At 38.8% G+C, this 18,527-nt stretch overlaps 1 protein-coding gene across 1 annotated transcript; it reads left to right on the top strand.

Annotated features, from left to right (window-relative positions):
* Positions 1–8,026: 8,026 nt before the first annotated feature.
* On the top strand, positions 8,027–15,624 carry SERPINE3 (serpin family E member 3). The gene is made up of 6 exons (XM_025170323.2): positions 8,027–8,297; positions 9,822–10,055; positions 12,016–12,207; positions 14,012–14,210; positions 14,717–14,817; positions 15,512–15,624. The coding sequence occupies exons 1-6, from the start codon at positions 8,039–8,041 to the stop codon at positions 15,622–15,624; spliced, it is 1,098 nt and encodes a 365-aa protein (XP_025026091.2). The 5' UTR covers positions 8,027–8,038.
* Positions 15,625–18,527: the final 2,903 nt, after the last annotated feature.

Here is an 18,527-nt window from a genome sequence, read left to right as displayed (position 1 = left end):
CATACAGTCTCCATGTTGGACCAAATGCTCCAGAAATTCACAAAGGCTGACTTCTCTCTGGGAATCACACACATCCACGATTAATCCAGCTCAATTTACCTCTGTGTACCTGGTGGCTCTCTGTGCTACAATGAGCAGACATCAGAAGCCTGTGCTTTAATTAGAATAGGATTAATTCAAGCTGACTGCCTCTCTGTGTGTAAATAGGGCGTTAGAGGTCAGAAAGTACTAAGTACTTTAAATGTCTCCTTGCATAATGTTAAAAGCTACCAGAGATGGATGACCTCTGTGTAAGCAAAAGAATTAAGCGGCAATTGTGAAGTCATTTGGTACCATTGAACTTAATCACTCTAGCTATGCAGAACAACCATTGCTAATTATAACTTTGTGCTACCGCCCTCCCAGAGCCAGGCTGCTCCTGCAGAATTTTCTGTTTGGTGAACTCAGAATTAGACCCAAGTGTGACTATTCTCTGGGTGTGATGTATTAACAAGGGATTGGAAGAAACCTAGGATATTAGACAAGGCTTATTCAGTCCTAGATGCTCAATGGGTGACTTTGGATCAATCACAACATCCCAGACAAACCTATTTATCAAGATAGTTGAGGAAAGATAGTATGTGTGAGCTCCTGGAAGAAAGTAGCATACAAATCTAAGAAACCACAAAACAATTTGGAGAACACAATCTCAGTTGTATAGATCCCTCGGCGTGCAACTTTTCAAGGACCAAGGGGCACATTTTGCTTGGGTGGAAGCTGTACTCTACTCCAAAAACTAAGAAGGAGCCAGGACAGAAGCTTAATTTAATTTAATTTAATTTAATTTAATTTAATTTAATTTAATTTAATTAATTTAATTTAATTTAATTTAATTTAATTTAATTTAATTTAATTTAATTTTAGTGTAACGAATTAACATTATAATTTATTAATTGAATATTGTTCTCACATTTGGGGAAAGAAATGCTTTCAACTGAAATGGGAGGCAATTGTGACCTCAACCTGCTGGCATAGCACTCACCTTCAACACGTCTTGGTTGTCTGTCACAGGTTACTTCTACTGCCCAGGGTGAATCACCTGGGACATTCGTCCTGTAGCCCAGTTTTAGTGATCTTCCTTTGAGCAACAGCATTTTCCCCTTGTCCACGTTAAGGTATACATCATTTATATATGGTATGATACATACCATTTATGCTTATTCAACTAAAAGAAGAAATTCACTCAGACCACTTCTATTCATAGACTCCATAATGGTTCTGCCATTCCTTAAGTACTAATTTATCACTATTTACTTAACATCTTAATGGCTTATATAGTACTGAAAGCCAGCCAGGTTATTTTGGTATCTAAAGTCATTTCTCCCTTCTCACCACTAAAAACATGAAGTCCAAAATCAGTTGCTGACAACTCTCTCTACCCGGTGGTGAGGCTACTTTCACCATTGAAAGTTCATAACCTAACACAGCTAAGCTAAGTAAATCTGGTTTTGTCAGCATCTTGCTGACATACATTTTCATATTTCATGATGAAAAAAAGATGGGTTTGTGGTTCATGAGTAAAAGGTCAACAAGCACCATGCCAGCAACAGAATGGCTGGGCACTTAGACTTAAAATGAACGATATACCAATCATTTTTCAGGAAATGTAATCCATTTAGTAATTCATGGGAATGTTTGCATCTGCTGTAACATTATTATTAGTCGATTTTTCAAAGGTGATTTCAGACTTATAACCTACCTTTCTTTAGAAGTTCAAGACATATCCCCACAACAACTCTGGCCCAAAGATACACAGTGAGGTACTGTGGCTGAGGGTGGCCTTGAACCTGCATTTCCCTAGTGCTGCTTCAGCTCCTTCACCAAGACACTACACTGGCTCTCTCTATGTTTACCCAACTAATTAGTCATGCAGTGATTAGGTTATGTATTCAGCAAGGAGAGTAAATTTATGCTTTACAGAATAATCTGAAAAACATCTGTATGTTAAGATTAATTTGACTCTATAAAAGATCCTTAAGAGTGAAGTCATACATAATTGCAATTAATATTTGTATGGGTAACTTTATTTAGGCATATTTGAATTGCATTTCATTTCATATACATATGCATCTCAGGGTTAAATTAGATGCGACGCATGAGATTTATAATATAATCATTATCATCATCAGAAATGTTTCTAACAATCCATCAGTGGAGAGACTGCAATGAATCAGTCAACACCTGACAAAAAAGAAACAGGACAGTTCTGGGCGCAGCTATGGGACAACCCAAAGAAATACAACAAGAATGCAGCTTGGATAAAGGAGGTGGATAAGAATAAAAAAGAAGCTGAAATGAAAGAACTTGTAATAACAGCAGAAATAGTAGAGAAAAGGGCAAGGAAGATCAAGAATTGGTCAGCACCAGGTGAAGATGAACTGCATGGTTTTTGGTTGAAACATCTGACTGCTCTGCACCTACTCATTGCCAAGGAGTTTAACAACATACTGCAAGGAGATAAAATTGAACATTGGTCAACATCTGGCAAAACCTACCTGATAATGAAAGATCCAACAAAAGGGGCAGGACCAGGCAACTACAGGCCATTTACCTGCTTGCCAACAACTTTCAAGTTGTCAGTAGAAACATCAGAAGCTTTATGCAAAGATCAATGGCACAATGGAAGACACAGTTGCTGGTCAATGGTGATAGAGTGGGAGAGGTTAATATCAAGAGAGCAATCTTTCAAAGAGACTCACTATCACCACTACTGTTTGTCATTGCATCGATTCCTCTGGAAACAATACTGAACAAGTCAGGCCGTGGCTACCAAATATCAAAAACATCTGCAAGGCAATCCCACCTCCTTTACATGGACAATCTAAAGCTGTATGGAAAAACACCATCTGAAATAGAATCATTGCTCAACCCTGTCTGAATATACAGCCAAGATATTGCAATGGAGTTTGGACTGGACAAATGTGCCACCCTTGCCATCAACAGGGGAATAATAGTGAAAACTGAAGGAATCAAGATGCCCAATAGAAATAACATCAAGAGTCTGGATGAAGAAGATCATTGCAAATACCTGGGCATCCTTCAGGATGACAACATCAACCACACTGAAGTCAAGAAGAAGGTTAGCAGGGAATACATCAGAAGAGTGAAGAAGATCTTAAAGTCCAAACTCAGTGGCAGAAATACCATCAAAGCGATTAACATCTGGGCAATTCCAGTCATTAGATACACAGCTGGAATAGTGGACTGGACTCAAGCAGAAGTAGAAGCCCTGGATAGGAAGACCAGAAAAATGATGACAATGAATCATGCCCTTCATCCACACAGCAATGCTGACAATCTCTATTTACCAAGGAGCATAGGTGGGCGTGAAATATTGCAAGTACAGCAGACAGTTGAAGAAGAAAAGAGGCCATTGGAAGAATATCTGAAGGACAGTAAAGAAGATACACTGAAGCTAGTACACCATGAAGGCTTACTGAATAGACCAAATTGGCCTACCAGAAAAACCATATGAAGAATAGAAAAGAAACATGGCAAGGTGAAGTATTACATGGCCAGTACACAAAAAACCTACAGGCAGCAGATAACAAGACCTGGCAAAGCCTGAGAGCAGGAAAGTTGAAGAAGGAGACAGAGGGGATAATTCTAGCTACACAAGACCAAGCCTTAAGAACAACGGCATACAAAGCCAGAATCAAGAACACAGCAACAAACAGCAAATGTTGTCTCTGCAAAGAAGCTGAAGGAACAGTGGACCACCTAGTTAGTTGCTGCAAGAAGATCACACAGACTGACTACAAACAATGGTATGACAAAGTAGCAACAATGGTGGATTGGAATATCTGCAAGAAATAACATTTGCCTACAAACGAGAACTGATGGGACCACAAAACAGACAAAATAATAGAAATGAAGGAGCTAAAGTGCTCTGGGACTTTAGAATTCAAACAGACAAGCATCTGCCACACAACACCCCAGACTTAACAATTGTTAATAAGAAAGTAAAAAAGACCTGCAAATAGAAATAGAACTGTATTAGTAAGTCAAATTTAAGTGTTCTTCTTCTTTAATTGTAATCTTTAGTTCCTTCTGGTTCCCTCTAATGTCCAACCTTCAAAGTCTCAACCTATCATGTTTTTTTTAATTAAAAACAAAAGCATTTTCCCAAGAGAAGGATTCTTGTAATTAATACCAAAATCTTATTTCAAATCCATCTGGATCCTTAGTCCATTTGTAACTTTCCAAAATCAAAGTTCTAATCACCCTTTTGCTGTTTATTATATATATATATATACACACTCACACACACATATACATATACATACATACACACACACACATACACACACACACAAACTTGTATTTAAAACTTCTTTTGCTAAGGATTGAAGGAAATTCACCTGATGTTTTCAGACTTGTCAATCCAAAGGTTCCTAATAGCTAAAAAGCAGTTAACAAGCAATTTCTGAAAGTGATTAGAAAAAGAAGTATGCGAACCCAGTGTCCTTAAAGGCACCAACCATGGTTTGAGCAAGATGGCTATTCCCTTGTCTCCCAGAGCTCTAAACCTGCCAGAGACTGCTGTCTTGCGGTATCCTCACAAGGAGCAACTGTCTGGAGCACTTGTGGGCAATCTCAAGTCCTCTCCTTGTCTGGAGAGGAAATACAAAGAGCCAGTCTACTCACTGGCTCTTCATTCCACTGCAGTTGCTTTTAGCAGAGCCATCTTCAGTTTGCCATTTCTTCCCCAGAAGTCAAAAAAAGGAAATGGAAGTGATTAACAGTGATGTGTAAATACTGAGGGACAATATTTAGTTAATGTGGATGTATATCCCACTGAGTTACCTGGGTGTATATAGGATTGTAATATGTTTGTGTTAATCAGTTAACACTGACTGATTAAAGAAAAATCATTTTGTTCATCTAAATTTCCCCGTTTAATACCAGCATGCATTCACAGAGACAGCAAGAGAAAGAATTATTAAAAAATACCTGATACAAGACCAGATTTAATATTTGTTCCAGATCCACAAAGCAACATTTGTTACTTTAGAGTAGCTTTCTTATCATAGTTCTCTAGAATTCTAAAATTATGTAATATAAGAATTTAATTCAATCATTATATTGAAGTTGTCAGATTTACTATAGCAAAACACTGGAAAACTGCAGTAATTTTTCTTTGGGTCAGTGGGAAAGTGTGGAGAATAACAGCAGAAGAAAAATTAATACTACAGCAAAGTGTCCTGAAAACGTATTTCGTTAAGGACTCTTTTACTAAAATTTGGCCATTTTCCCCCTTTTAATTTATATCAGTCCACACAAATATAATTTTTTTTAGATTTTTTTTTATCCCACTTTTCTTATTTTTATAAATAACTCAAGGCGGCAAACATACCTAATACTCCTTCCTCCTCCCATTTTCCCCAAAACAACAACAACCCTTGAGGTGAGTTGGGCTGAGAGAGAGGGACTGGCCCAAAGTCACCCAGCTGGCCTTCAGGCCTAAGCCAGGCCTAGAACTCACAGTCTCCTGCTTTCTATCCTGGAGCCTTAACCACTAGACCAGTGTTTCTCAACCGTGGCCATTTTAAGTTATGTGGACTTCAACTCCCAGAATTCCCCAGCCAGCCATGCTGGCTGGGGAATTCTGGGAGTTGAAGTCCACACATCTTAAAATGGCCAAGGTTGAGAAACACTGCACTAGACCAAACTGGCTGTATTTTGGACAGAAATATAAAATATGAATATCTGAATTTTTATTTATTCATTTTGTTTTATGTTTTTTTTTAATTCGTTGATGTATCATTTGCATATTTTTTTTTACAAATTCCCAAATAAAAAGCAACCCCCCCATCAACCAATAACAATGAAGAACAAAACCTTCACAAGGTCACATGATGGTTAGAAAAATGTAAGAGAGCTAGACCATTCCTTATTCACAAGAAGACCAGTTTTATTGGTCTTTCAGGCTCAAATTTGTGCTCAGTTTCCTTTGCTACTGATCTCCAAGAGAGGCTAAGGGCCTGGGAATCAGGAGAATAGAGGACACCAGGTTGGGAAAGACTGATTCAGTTCATTAAACTTTCTGAACTGCATCTTTTTTCCTCCTTACAGCTAATGCACAGATTTGTGCATCTGATTTCCATCTGAACAGCAATGGCATTTGTGTGCTATTATCTACTATTTCAAGTGTTTCTAATTTTAATTATCCACCTTCCCACTTTTAAAGGTCTAAGGCCACCCTATAAAGTTTATCTGTTTCAGAATTACAGTAATTTACTATCACCGTTTTAAGCCAGATGTTATAAACAAATGCTAACTCCCAGGCACCAATCAACAAGCTCCTGAGTATGGCTTATTTATTTACAATATTCTATTCAGATGCCCTCTGAATTTTCTTCTGCTGAACTTGAATGTTACCAACACTGTTCTTTCTCCAAACAGTGACCAGATTTGGAACTGTGTAGTTGCGACAATATTGCCACATCATTTGACTTCAGACGATGCCATGGGACTTTTCTTCAAGGTCAGTAACAGAAAAGAAAGAGTTAGGTCCCTTCATTCTGCCAGTTCTTCTTTGCACTGCTGCTCTCCAAATCTGTCGCTGTTGAAGTACATCTTACCTGCAGCATCTTGAGGTCAGCTATCCACAATTGTTTCATTTTTTACACAGCTTAGCTACTGTTTCGTATGCATTTTTCAAGTGACTTGTTTCTTCTTAAATAAGAGAGTCATCGTTAAAGAACAGCAGGAGAGACACCCCATCCAGTTGGTCTCTTTTCAGTGTTCCCTAATTGGTAAGACAAAAGATTTAGATTGGAGTGAGGAGTCCTGGAATTAATTTTGTCCAGCATGGCCAGGCCTTCTTCTCCTCCTTAATCCCCCACCCTGTCTGGGTTCAGATCAACACGGTGCCTGGTACACACCTGCCACACTTACTGCTTCCATTAGCAAATCTGTGGAATGTGTAAAATTAGGGGGAGGGAGCGATGGAAGTGATGCTGGCAGGTGATACCTTTCTGAGCTGAAGCAGGTCACACGTCTCCTGGGGCTTGAATGGTGCTTGTTGGCTCTTTCTGTCTCAGTTCCTCTCTGGGATTTGCTGGGGAGCCTGGCTCCAGACAGAGCCTACAGGAATTTGGACAGGGTGGTACAGACATCGCCAGCAGAGCCCACAGTCATTGGGTGCCCTCTGCAGCAGGGGTCTTGTGACTAAGACCCCACCTGGTTATATATTGTGGAAGAGGTTAGACCTACAAGGGACACAGGTCTAACTTAAGCACAACCGAAGGACCCAGCAGAGCCCACAACCATAGCTGACAGTAAGTAAACCGCAGGAGTTTTGTGTCTTTCTGGAGGAAAAGGCATCTAGACTGGTAGGCACTGGTGGAAAATGCTGAAACAAGCCTAAATGTATTATTTTTTGATAATATGCTTTGATAGCATGCTTTGCTTTGGACCTAAGAAGATTTAATAACAACAATACACATTAATATTTGAACCATACTGCAACATACCTAAAAAAAAATTAATCTGCAGTTTTCCCTGTTACAGACTTTTATACATTGTAGAGGCTGGTCTATTTTATCACATGCTTACCAAGGTCCAGTCATAGATACTACTTTTTTCATTTCTTTTATAAATTATGATTATTAATTTATATCATTTATATTCCACTCTTTTGCCTGAAAGTCTTCCAGACAGATTTATAGATTAGTGTAAATGAGACAGTCCCTGGCCTTGGGCTTGCAAGTTTAAAAAAATGATAATAAAGAAAAGGGGCTGAAGAGGGAAAAGAAAAAAGGCAGCCCATGCAAGGACACAAAAATCACCAAATATATCCAATTATTATCTTGCCAGTGTATATGGTGAGAGTGTCCACATGTTCTGCAAAACATCTCTCATAGTTGACCAACAGGGACATGAGACATTTTGCTGTTCTAAACATTACATCAGAATTTAGTCCAGTTGTCATTGTATCTGAAATGGACTATTCCTATTGCTTGTTGCAGGAAGGGCTATCCAGTCTTCTGCCTTCATGCTGTCTCTTTCCATCATTTCCTTTCTTCTGTTATTTTGTGCTCTGGATATCGGAAGCTGTGAGAACGATAATGACCTGAAAAACCTGGAAGCAGAGTTTGCCCTCACTCTTTACCAAAAGGTAGCAGAACGTAATAACAGAACGAATCTTGTCATTTCACCAGCAAGCATTTCTTTTTCTTTGGGACTTCTGCAGTTGGGAGCTCGAGGGAATACCTTTGGCCAACTGAAACAGGCTTTGGGATACAGCACTCATGGTAAGGAATCATCTGAGAAATTAGTATTTAATGAAGACTCTATGCCATCATAAAGTTCACCTTAGAATCTTCATTGTTCTCCACTGAGCAAAGCTCTTGATCTGAGTGCTCTTTGAACCTACGAATGTATAGTTTTTATCTGACATGCATGACTTTGTTTTTTATATGTGAATGACATCTTCCTTCCATTCAAAATCAGCCAGTATGTAACTATTAATTTTTTAAAATTTTGCTTTTGTTGCAATACAGACTTTTTTTCATTCTTCGTTAAAACATGAAAAACAGTTTTCCCTATAGAATTCACGTGCCATTTAAACCTTTGATGGGAAACTCACCCAAGAACCTCTAACAACTGGAGAGGATCAAACAATCATTTATTTTCAAAGTTAGCAGACTGCGGTGAGTCACTGATCTCTTGCACCCAGAAGAGCACCAGCCAGGAGTTCTTACACAGGATCACAAACAAAAAGAGATTGGACATGCGCGTACACTGACATAAATGTAAACACCATTGTTTTACAACTGATGAGGAAGGGAAACAAGATAAAAAGTCAGGGTAACAGCCTAAAGATATTCAAAGGGATACAGCTGCCTTTGAAATGCAAAGAACACCTGCAGAAACATCTGCTTTGATGCACAAGAACACCAAGCTCTTGACTGTTATTCTAACAGTTTGACCCAGTGTACTACTAAGGAGGAAAGAAGTGATAAGGATGTTGTTAATCAGCATCTTTGACAGTGTTTCCCAAAGCTCATAACTTCTATGTGAATTTGGGTTTAAAGTCAATTAAATTTGACTTACAGTAAATGCTAGTTTTCCCATGGCAAAAACAAATATTTCCTCCTTAAATATTTCCTTCTCAAAACAAACAACAAGCAAATCCGCACGTCCCTTTTCTTTACAACTTCTTAGTCATGGAAACTTCAAAGATTGAAACAAATATTCAGAGATGGAGTGGTTGGCAACTGATTGCACCAAGTTGTGTCCAACTGCAAATGAGATGACGTATGCCAATGGAACAGATTCAACCTTCTCTTCTTCACCTCCACTTAGGCCCCCCACCCCAATTTGTTCCGGGGTAAATTTTGGGAGCACACATTAGGGAGAAGAACCAGAGGAAGATTGTTGCAGGAACAGACATCTGATGTAGCCGTTGCGTATGAACTGGGGGCAGGGTGAGCAAGATCAATAATAGTATTTACTGGCTGTCTAAGAGAGTCATCTAAATTCTAGCAAAACAGTTCTTGGCAAGAAGCGTTGTGCACTTTTCTAGCCTCTGCTCTTTGTTCCAGTTCCACTCCTTCATTTGTAGGACTGCTACTGTGCTTTGGGGAGAAAAAGCAGGAAAGTCAGAAGGCTACAGGGAGAAAAGGAAGACTGTATAAGCGACTATTCATTACCTCCTACAGTATGACCTTCTAAAGATTGCAGAGAGGGCAATTCACATTTAGTGGTATTACTTTGTATCGTTATGATTTTTTCCCCCTTGTCTAAGATAACACAAGGACATTTTTTGTTCTTAGATGAGAACATCCAGGATTTCTTGCATGCAGCCTACAAAGAAGGAATCAGTTCAGACCAAAGTGTTGTGGTGCACTTGGCATGCACCCTCTTTGTTCAAGCTGGGATGCAGCTATCACCTCAATTCATTCAGCAGGCTGAATGGTGGGCAAATAATACAGTGCAGCAAACTAATTTCAGTGATCCTAACAGGACCGAAGCACAGATTAAGGAATGGATTGCCCAGAGCACTGGAGGTAAGCATAGGCAAATCTAATCTCTTGTTCTGTTTTGCCCCTTTGCAATGCACATGTTTTGCACCAGCTCTTTTGAGACCTCCCCCAAGCACACCATAGCGCGACCTTGCTCTGGCACTCGTATTCAGAGGCGGCACTGTGGAGAGCTATTGCAGGAAAAGGGAATTCTTGCAGTCAATGCAGGAACAGAGGAAACCTGTCTGATACTGAGCCAACCTTTGGCCTGCCTAGTTCCTTATTTTCTTTCTTGGCTGCAGTCATACAAAATGCTAGGCCAGGATTCCTTTAACTATGTTTTTTTTTTTAATTGAACTGTAGTGGCTTGGTTCATATATCATGCTAAATCATGAATGGATTAATAAAGCATGTTAGCCCAAAATCAAATCAGTCGCAATATGACTTAACATCATGCTTGAATCAATCCATAAACTAGAAGAGGTTCTCCAGGAGTTCAAACATGGCTCTGTTTCTCAATCCCTGATTCCCTTGTCTCGCTCCTGTTCTTCGCCTGATGACACTGCTGCTTTAACCAAAGTGAGGGCCCCATGAACCCATGGGTAGTTTTTAGCAGCCAGACCCCCAATTCAGTACATTGGATAGGGAATGGTTAGGGTGCTGCCAAAAAAATCCTGGGGCTGAAACTAAGGTTCCCTTTACCTGTCTGAAAAGGTGCCACCCACAGAGAATAGTTATGCATGTTTCCTATGGACATATAAGTATATAATTCCCTTAAATGCCTTAAAGTAGCTTTCTTTGACCTTGTGCATGTCAGGGCTCTTGTCCCTTTCCTGCCCATCCCTAGTGATAAAATCTCCTGTCCAAAACATTTTTGCCCAATAGCAGATAAATTAGCACAGGCAGAAACTCACTTGTGGGCAAAAACATTTTAGCAGGCAAATGAGGAACAGCCCACTTCAGCTAGGTGCTGAATGCAAAAATTCCTCGCCAGAATCAGGCTTTGGTTCTGGGACTCCAAATGCAACATCTGTGGAAGGCACCAGATTGGGAAAAGTGGCATTATAAATATTGTCAAATACCTAACTCAGGTATTTGAGGGAGGGCAAATTTCATTGACATCAAAGCAATATTTTTATTAGAGCAACTGAAATCATGCAAAATTATTGTAAGACGTTAAGTTTTGATAACTTTTTGGGCAAGTTGGTTAGTAAAACGAGGGGGAATAATAATGTAGTTCTTGGAGCCATATTTGTACCAAATTATGCCTCAGGATGGTGTTACAGGGAGCTTTCAGATATGCAAATTCCAGTAAGAGCCTTGCCGTATATGCTAACAGCAGCAAGTAATCCTTTGTAAATTCATCATTTTTGGAAATATAAATTCCAGCTGTTGAAGACAAGCTGTTTCCATCCTATCTGAGATGCAGATAGGCTGTGCTTTATTTTTGTTTGGAGAACAAGAAAATTGTATCTTACTTCTTGTACATTTTCTCATGGCCAGTGTCACTTATGTCATGGACCTTCCAAAATGCTAAATCAGTGATGGAGTATATGCTCAACACTCCAGCTATCTTCAGTTAAAAACACATGGAGAAACTTATGAGAAGGAACATCCTAGAAACCTAAGTTTGTCTAACCTTCTGTTTGAAGAATTGATTATAGAAGAATGAGGGGCTTGACAGCTCTCCCAAAATAGCAAGATGGAGATTAGACTCTTTTTCTGATATCTGACTTGTACGTGGCTTTGCCTGGTTCTGCTAGATTTTCCAAAGGCATTTGGTACTTACAGTAACCAGTGGTCTAGTGGATCTGAGTAATACTTTTTTTTTTTTTTTTGGCCAGATCGCAATTAAGATGCCATTAATTTGCCACCAAATTCTTCTCTGTTAAGGGCTAAAAGCACATAACATTGCTGAGTAACATTTCAAATGGAGGATGATAAATGTGTCACATTCAACTGTTAGTAGATTTCACTCTTTTGTTCTCTGTCCTTAACAATATAGAAACAAGCTGCCTATCCTTGGACATGACTGAGTCTCCCCTTAACCAGATAGCTGTGGTAAGCACTATGGACTTCAGAAGTACTTGGCAAAGGAAATTCACTTTTACACACGCCCAAGCGTTGTCCTTTACCACTGCAGAAGGCATCAGCTTAAAAGTGCCTGCCATGTATCTCAGAGCTGAAGTCAATTATGGTAAGGAGATCAGGAATGGCAGAACTCCCCGACTATGAAAAATGCCCTTCTTCTATACAGAGAAATTTCCATCCATCCATGCACGTGACAGAGAGAAGCTGGAAGAAAGAGAGTCAGCATGATATTAAGGCACCAGGAAGACCCAGGTTCTCTGGTGACTTTGGGCCACTCACTGTCTCTCAGCCCAACTGATGTTATAGGGTGGGTGTTGTGGGGAATAACAGGAGAGGGAGCATTGTGTTCACTGCCTCAGACTCCTGAAAGAAAGGCATGTTATAAATCAGACAAACTTAAAGACAAATAAACAAGGAATCTCAGGGAATAGGCAGTAGTGAAAGAAAGAAATTACTTCTACGCTAGAGTTCTCTGCACTTGTGAAGGGAGCCTACTCTTCACCAATAAAGCAACTAGAGCATGTCAAGCTCAGCCAGCCAAACAGTCCTAAACTGTTAAGTAAGAAAAAGTGGAGAGTAGCAGAGTGTTTTTCCTTTTCATTAGTACACAACCCACAGCCCTGCCCATCAAAGTTTTTTGTGTAGCCTCCAGTCTTCTCTTGCCAATTGCCATTTAACAACTTTTCAGTTAAACGCTAATTGATTCTCACCATTCTGCTCAAATAAGCACTCAGGGTGGCTAATTACATTTTAAAATACAACACAAAAATATTAAATGGATGATAAAACCAGTTAACTATTAGAACACTGGTGAAACTGATATATTTTTACAGATTGTCTAAGCACTGATACAAGGAGCACCAAATATAGCTTCCAAGACAATGCTTTCTGCAGGCTTCGAACAACGTGGAACACAGAGTTATATGTTGGAATTATAAGTGTGTTCTGATGTGTGTTCTGATTGTCATCCTAACCCTAAACCTTCTGTAGAGGTGGAAACCTATCTAAAATCCTGCTTAGCCCAGATTAGCATTTAAAGGGTGGCCTGATGTATTTTACTTATTAAATTCAGAGATGTTTATCTGCAACATTTATGATTTGTACTACAAGACCTAAATTAATGTAATATAGTGTCTAAGAGATTGTGCTGTAAAGCAGAAAGTTCTTGACTCTAACCTTACTTCTACTGTGAATTCAGTTGGCAGCCTTTGATACATCACTCTCTTTCAGTTCAGTTTTCATATCCGCAATAGGGGAAATGCTACTACTAAATATATAGGACTGTAATGAGGATTCCTAGATCATGCAGAAACCCCTCTTTCAATATCAGAAAAATGCTACCAGTATTATTTATTTTTATTTACTGAAATTTCTATACCACTCCATTCTGCAGGCTCTGAAAAAAAATTAAAGGAATATATAACTCAACCATATAATCTCAAAAACAATACTAGATTCAGGCTAGATCTCATCCCCTCCCCAAATGCCCTGGTTTCATCACCTTTTTTACTGCTACAAAAAGTGACATCTGATTAAATGTAGTTAACACTTAAGAATATCACCCAGTGCATTTATATTTTGCATATGCCACAAACACAAAAAGAGAAATGATTTTTCAGAGGGATCAAATATATAAAGTATTATTTAAAAATCCAATAAATATGCAAATAATGGTCAATGACAAGAAAGGGTGGGAGAGGCTTTCAACCTGGCTATGATGTAATTAATAATCAACGATCTGTCAGAAAAAAAAAGGCTTTTCAGAATGCTCAGAACTAAATAATAGCTCATTAAGCTCTTTGTGAACAATGTTCCGCAGCTGAAGCATCACCTCTGAAAAGATCTTACTGCAATTTCTGAAAATTCTGGTATGTTTGTTAATGGTATACCATTGGTTTTCTAACTTGCAGGTGAATTCCTAATGGGCTCTCTGGATCAGATCAGTGTGGTTGAATTACCTTATCTGGAGGAGATGGTGAGCATGTTTGTGGTGCTTCCAACCGACAGGAGAACCTCTCTAGCCAGGATTGAGACTTACTTCTCAGCTCAAACCTTCTCTCTATGGTCCAGCACCTTAAGAAGAACAGGGATGGATATCTTTCTCCCTAGGTAAAGAATCAATGTGCATTCAGTTGCTTCAGTATTTGGATCTCTGCTCATGTTTGCTGTGTCCGCGTAAAAATTACAAACATGATTGTAGACAAAATGCCATGACTATGAATATGAGATTAGAAATATGGTTGGAGAGAGGAGTGGATACAGCCATAGCAACTGAACCTGTGTTACCTAAACTCTCAAGTGTAGAAAGCCACGGAGATGACCTTGGAGAAACTATACAGAAATGGTTATAAAAACAAATGCATGCTTTAAGCCCTAGAAAGAGAACACACCTATGACTTATTCTTGTAAATATATAATATGTAGGGATGGATCATATGCTCTTGAGATGTTCCTGAATTGCAATTCCCATCATATCTCATTCTTAGCCATGCTAAGTAGGCTCTTGGCAGGTGAAGTTCACTAAGCTCTAGAGAGCCATATATCACCTTCCCCTATAGAGTTAATGTGAAAAACTAACATAGCAGGTTTACAGTGTCCATCTACCATCTTTTCAGGTTCAAAATTCAAAATCACTTGGACTTAAAGATGATTTTACTTGCATTAGGAATTACAGACATGTTTGACCAAACTGAAGCTAATTTCAATGGCATTTCAGGTAAGCTTGTTACTTTAATATGCCTGTATAACTTTTTCAGGCCAAGAGCCATATGCAACCTTTGAGGGCTCAGGAGCCACAGTCTAAACCGTAGACCGGATCAGAATAAAGAAACGAAAAAGTGCCTAAACTTAAAAATAAAGTAAGCTAATACAATAATCCCCTACATGTATAGTTTTCTCTCTTCTGTGATATTACAAGTTGCAGTTCAGTGGAAACTTTTGGAAGATCTTTGGAGCTATATGCACTATGTTGAACTGAGGACTCCATATTCCATCATGTACCATTTCTTGGATCTTTTTTGTAAGGGTAGTTTTGTAAAAGGATACAGGACTTCTTAGTCATATCTGATGATGGAAGAGATAGAGGTGAAAATGTTGACTCAGTCCTCATTGTAACTCATGGATTCATTAACAGATGGGCTCCATTTCATTGGGGATATGTCCTAAATTTATATCTGACATCAACTCAGTTTTATAATTTCTGGAAGAAACTCTCTTTTCCACAGGCCTTTATTTCATTTTGTCAAACAGCAATACCCAGCTGTCTCAGTACATTTTTACCAAGCACTCTGATAGTTATCTTCCAGCATCTATGTGACAGGAAATCTCTCCCGAGCAGTTTCTTCTTTGAAAAAGGAAGTAAAGTTGGTTTGGCTTTGCATTGGTAAAAGAGAAATGCTTTTGTTTGCTAGAGCACGGAGGTCTTTATATCTCAGAAGTCATCCACAAAGCGAAGATTGAAGTGACAGAAGATGGTACAAGAGCCTCAGGCATTACAGGTAAACTAGAGAGAATCAATGCATGAATCTGGAAAACAAGCAAATGGTTTATTATTTAAATAGTACTTTGACATAAATAATTCTCCTATAATCCAACAAATGTGGCTCTTTGGGGCAATCCATTTGCCAACAGGAACTTTAAAGACAACCTAACCCAACCTAGTGCCCCATCAAATGTTATATCAGACATGTACCTATGATATTTGGAGCAGATCCTGTTTTCCATGTTGTGTCATGACTTGCACTTTGCTGCTTGGTGGCAAAGGGGATGCAAGTTTTCATTCCTAGAGAAGGACTTCCCATCCATGTTACATCAAACTTCATCACTGACAAGTTTTGGACCTCTTTTAAAATACACATTTTTCATCTTGACTTTCCCCAGGCATCTACCTTTTTATTAACACTTCAGAATTTCTACAGTGAGAAACAGTATACACATAATTATAACAATTCCAAGAACAACAAGAATAGAATTCCCAGTCAGCATGGTCAGACTGGCTGGGAATTCAGGAAGTTGTACTCTGAAGGACAACAAGATGGGGAAAACCATGCTAGAGATTGCACTTAATAATTTCAAGTCATATACAGTAAGAAGGGGCTGCAGCAAATTCCAATCAAACAGACTGTTTGGGAGATTAGAGGTCTCATTATATATACTATTGGTATTTGGACCAAAGAGCTTTCAAATGGATGTGGACAGACTTAACAAGGAACAGCGATATGTTGTATCATATAATGAATATATACTATTCATTTTTAGTGCTATTCCTTATAGAACATAGCCAGAATATGACTATTCATGCACAAGACAGTTTCTCAAACCCTAACAGAGTTTGGGAAATCAAGGGTTGCAAGAAGACCAGATAAGAAAAAGCTGGAAGAAAAAAAAACACACCTCAAAGTAGTCCAACAATGATTTAGCATGTGCTGTAAGATGTGCTGGAGAGAAATTGGATGGATGGGTGATGGGTGGATGGGTGGAATCAGAGGCAAGGTAATGTAGGGGCTAGCTAGAAACGTGAATAAGAACGCCTTAGATTGCAACATTCTGTTACTGATCCCACTTCTTCTTACTGTCATCAGGACTGAGATATTTTAATTCTGGAGTAGTAATTTCACTTTCTATGTGATAACTGAAATTGAAGAAATGTAAACAAAGCCAGATATTCACGAATTGTTTTACATCACAGCTATGGTGTTATTAAAAAGATCCAGGGCTCCTGTCTTCAAAGCTGACAGACCTTTTAATTTCATTCTAAGACAAGCCAAAACAGGTAAACATGGGTTATTTTAGCCATAAAAACCATTATTATGATAGCAAAATATTGTTGTCTTTTTTTGACATACTAGTAATTTGATATTTCATAAAACAAAGTTCTTGACTTTATTTATGTATTTATTAAATTTATATGGCCACTCATCTTAAGTATATGACTGTGGGAAACTAACAATTAAAAACAAAATAAAAAGTTAATAAAATTATAAATAACATAAAATAGCAGCTGAGCAAAAAACTAACAGTCATCCCCAATCAATACAGCTATGAAATGGGTTCACCCACACTACTAGGGCCTCAGGTTTAATGGTGAAACCAGGTTGTCAAGGCCTTGCAAAAAGCCAGCAGGGCTGGGGCGAGTCTGATCTGCGGGGGAATGATGTTCCAGAGAACGGGTGCCATGACAGAAAAAGCTCTCTTCCTGGGTACCGCCAGATAAGACTCCCTCACTGATGAGACCCAGAGCATGCCTTTAGAAAACCTTACTTTAGAAAAGTAGCATCTAGACCAGTGAGGCAAACCTATGACATGCATGTCAAAGGTGACATGCCATGACGTTTTGGGTGACATGCCAGCGTTCACCAACACCCACCAACTATTCTACCTATTTGAGTTACCAAAGAAACTGAGTTTGTTTTACTTGTATTTCATTTTTGTAATTATTTGATGTTTCTTTATAGAATACATAGCACCACACAACTGGACTGTTATTTTTTTTTAAATAAATATGTAAAGAATTGTTTCTTTTGTTCAGGGGGCGGGGTGACATGCCAACAGTGTCAAGTTAGGCATTTTCCAAATTTTTGACACACTGAGCCCAAAAGGTTTGCCATCACTGATCTAGACTAATACAATTTCAAAGTGGTCAATACACTAAGTCTGGGTGGCAAAACTCTAGGGGACAGCAAAGATACAGTCTTGTTTTCTTTACAGCTGTCTAGTGGTCATTCATATTTTTTAGTGGGCCTATCTGAATTCCACTCTTCTAATTTTAGCCTATAGGGATCCAGGTACTTTTGCCTCATTCATTCTGCTGAGATGCAGTGTTTCATATACATTAAGATATATTCCTTAAAATGGTACTAATGTGATTCAGTTAAGAATGGAAACAGATATCAAGAGCTATACTTTCTACTACAATACTCTGTTATGCATTGCCTTCCATTAAATAACGTGCTTGAGGTCTGTTTCAAACCATCAGAAGGGTGTCTGTCATTGTCCTCTCCGTGAACCTCTACTGCATGGGAATGAATGGAGGAACTGCTCTCTTGATAGTACTGCTACACCAAAAACTGAAGGCCAATCAAAATTAGAGTTTTTCCTTGATATGATGATGTCTGGCTCCTTCATATGGCACATGAAGCACTCCACATTTTTCTGACATTCCTCCCTCTACATTGCATTTTTTTCTCACGGTAGTTTTATGACCTCTTTTTCCGTGATTGTGAGTTCCGACTGTTCCACCCTAATGCTTCTAAGTTTTAAAATTTCAGAACTTGCTTTGCAACATGACTCCCATTTCCCCCTTTGACCTCAAGCAGAGGAAAGGGATCTGCAGGAAGGAAATCTACCGTTGATTTTTTCCCCTCTTTGTAACTGTGCAGTTGTGAAAATTTTCATCTCTGCATAGCTTAAGACTTAAGCTTAAGCAGG

Source organism: Python bivittatus, unplaced genomic scaffold (assembly GCF_059951505.1).
Source record: "Python bivittatus isolate LINGU-HERP-01145 unplaced genomic scaffold, Pbiv_v1 ctg000020_np1212, whole genome shotgun sequence".
NCBI classification, from domain to species: Eukaryota; Metazoa; Chordata; class Lepidosauria; order Squamata; family Pythonidae; genus Python; species Python bivittatus.
The sequence above is the reverse complement of the archived record's forward strand: the minus strand, read 5'-3'. Positions and strand labels throughout refer to the sequence as shown.

Excerpts from the sequence above, each read along its gene's own strand:
- SERPINE3 (XM_025170323.2), top strand. The coding sequence starts at position 8,039 with ATGCTGTCTCTTTCCATCATTTCCTTTCTTCTGTTATTTTGTGCTCTG. Across the intron at positions 8,298-9,821 it reads TTTGGGATACAGCACTCATG|ATGAGAACATCCAGGATTTC; the intron begins GTAAGGAATCAT and ends TTTTGTTCTTAG. Across the intron at positions 14,211-14,716 it reads ATGGATATCTTTCTCCCTAG|GTTCAAAATTCAAAATCACT; the intron begins GTAAAGAATCAA and ends CCATCTTTTCAG.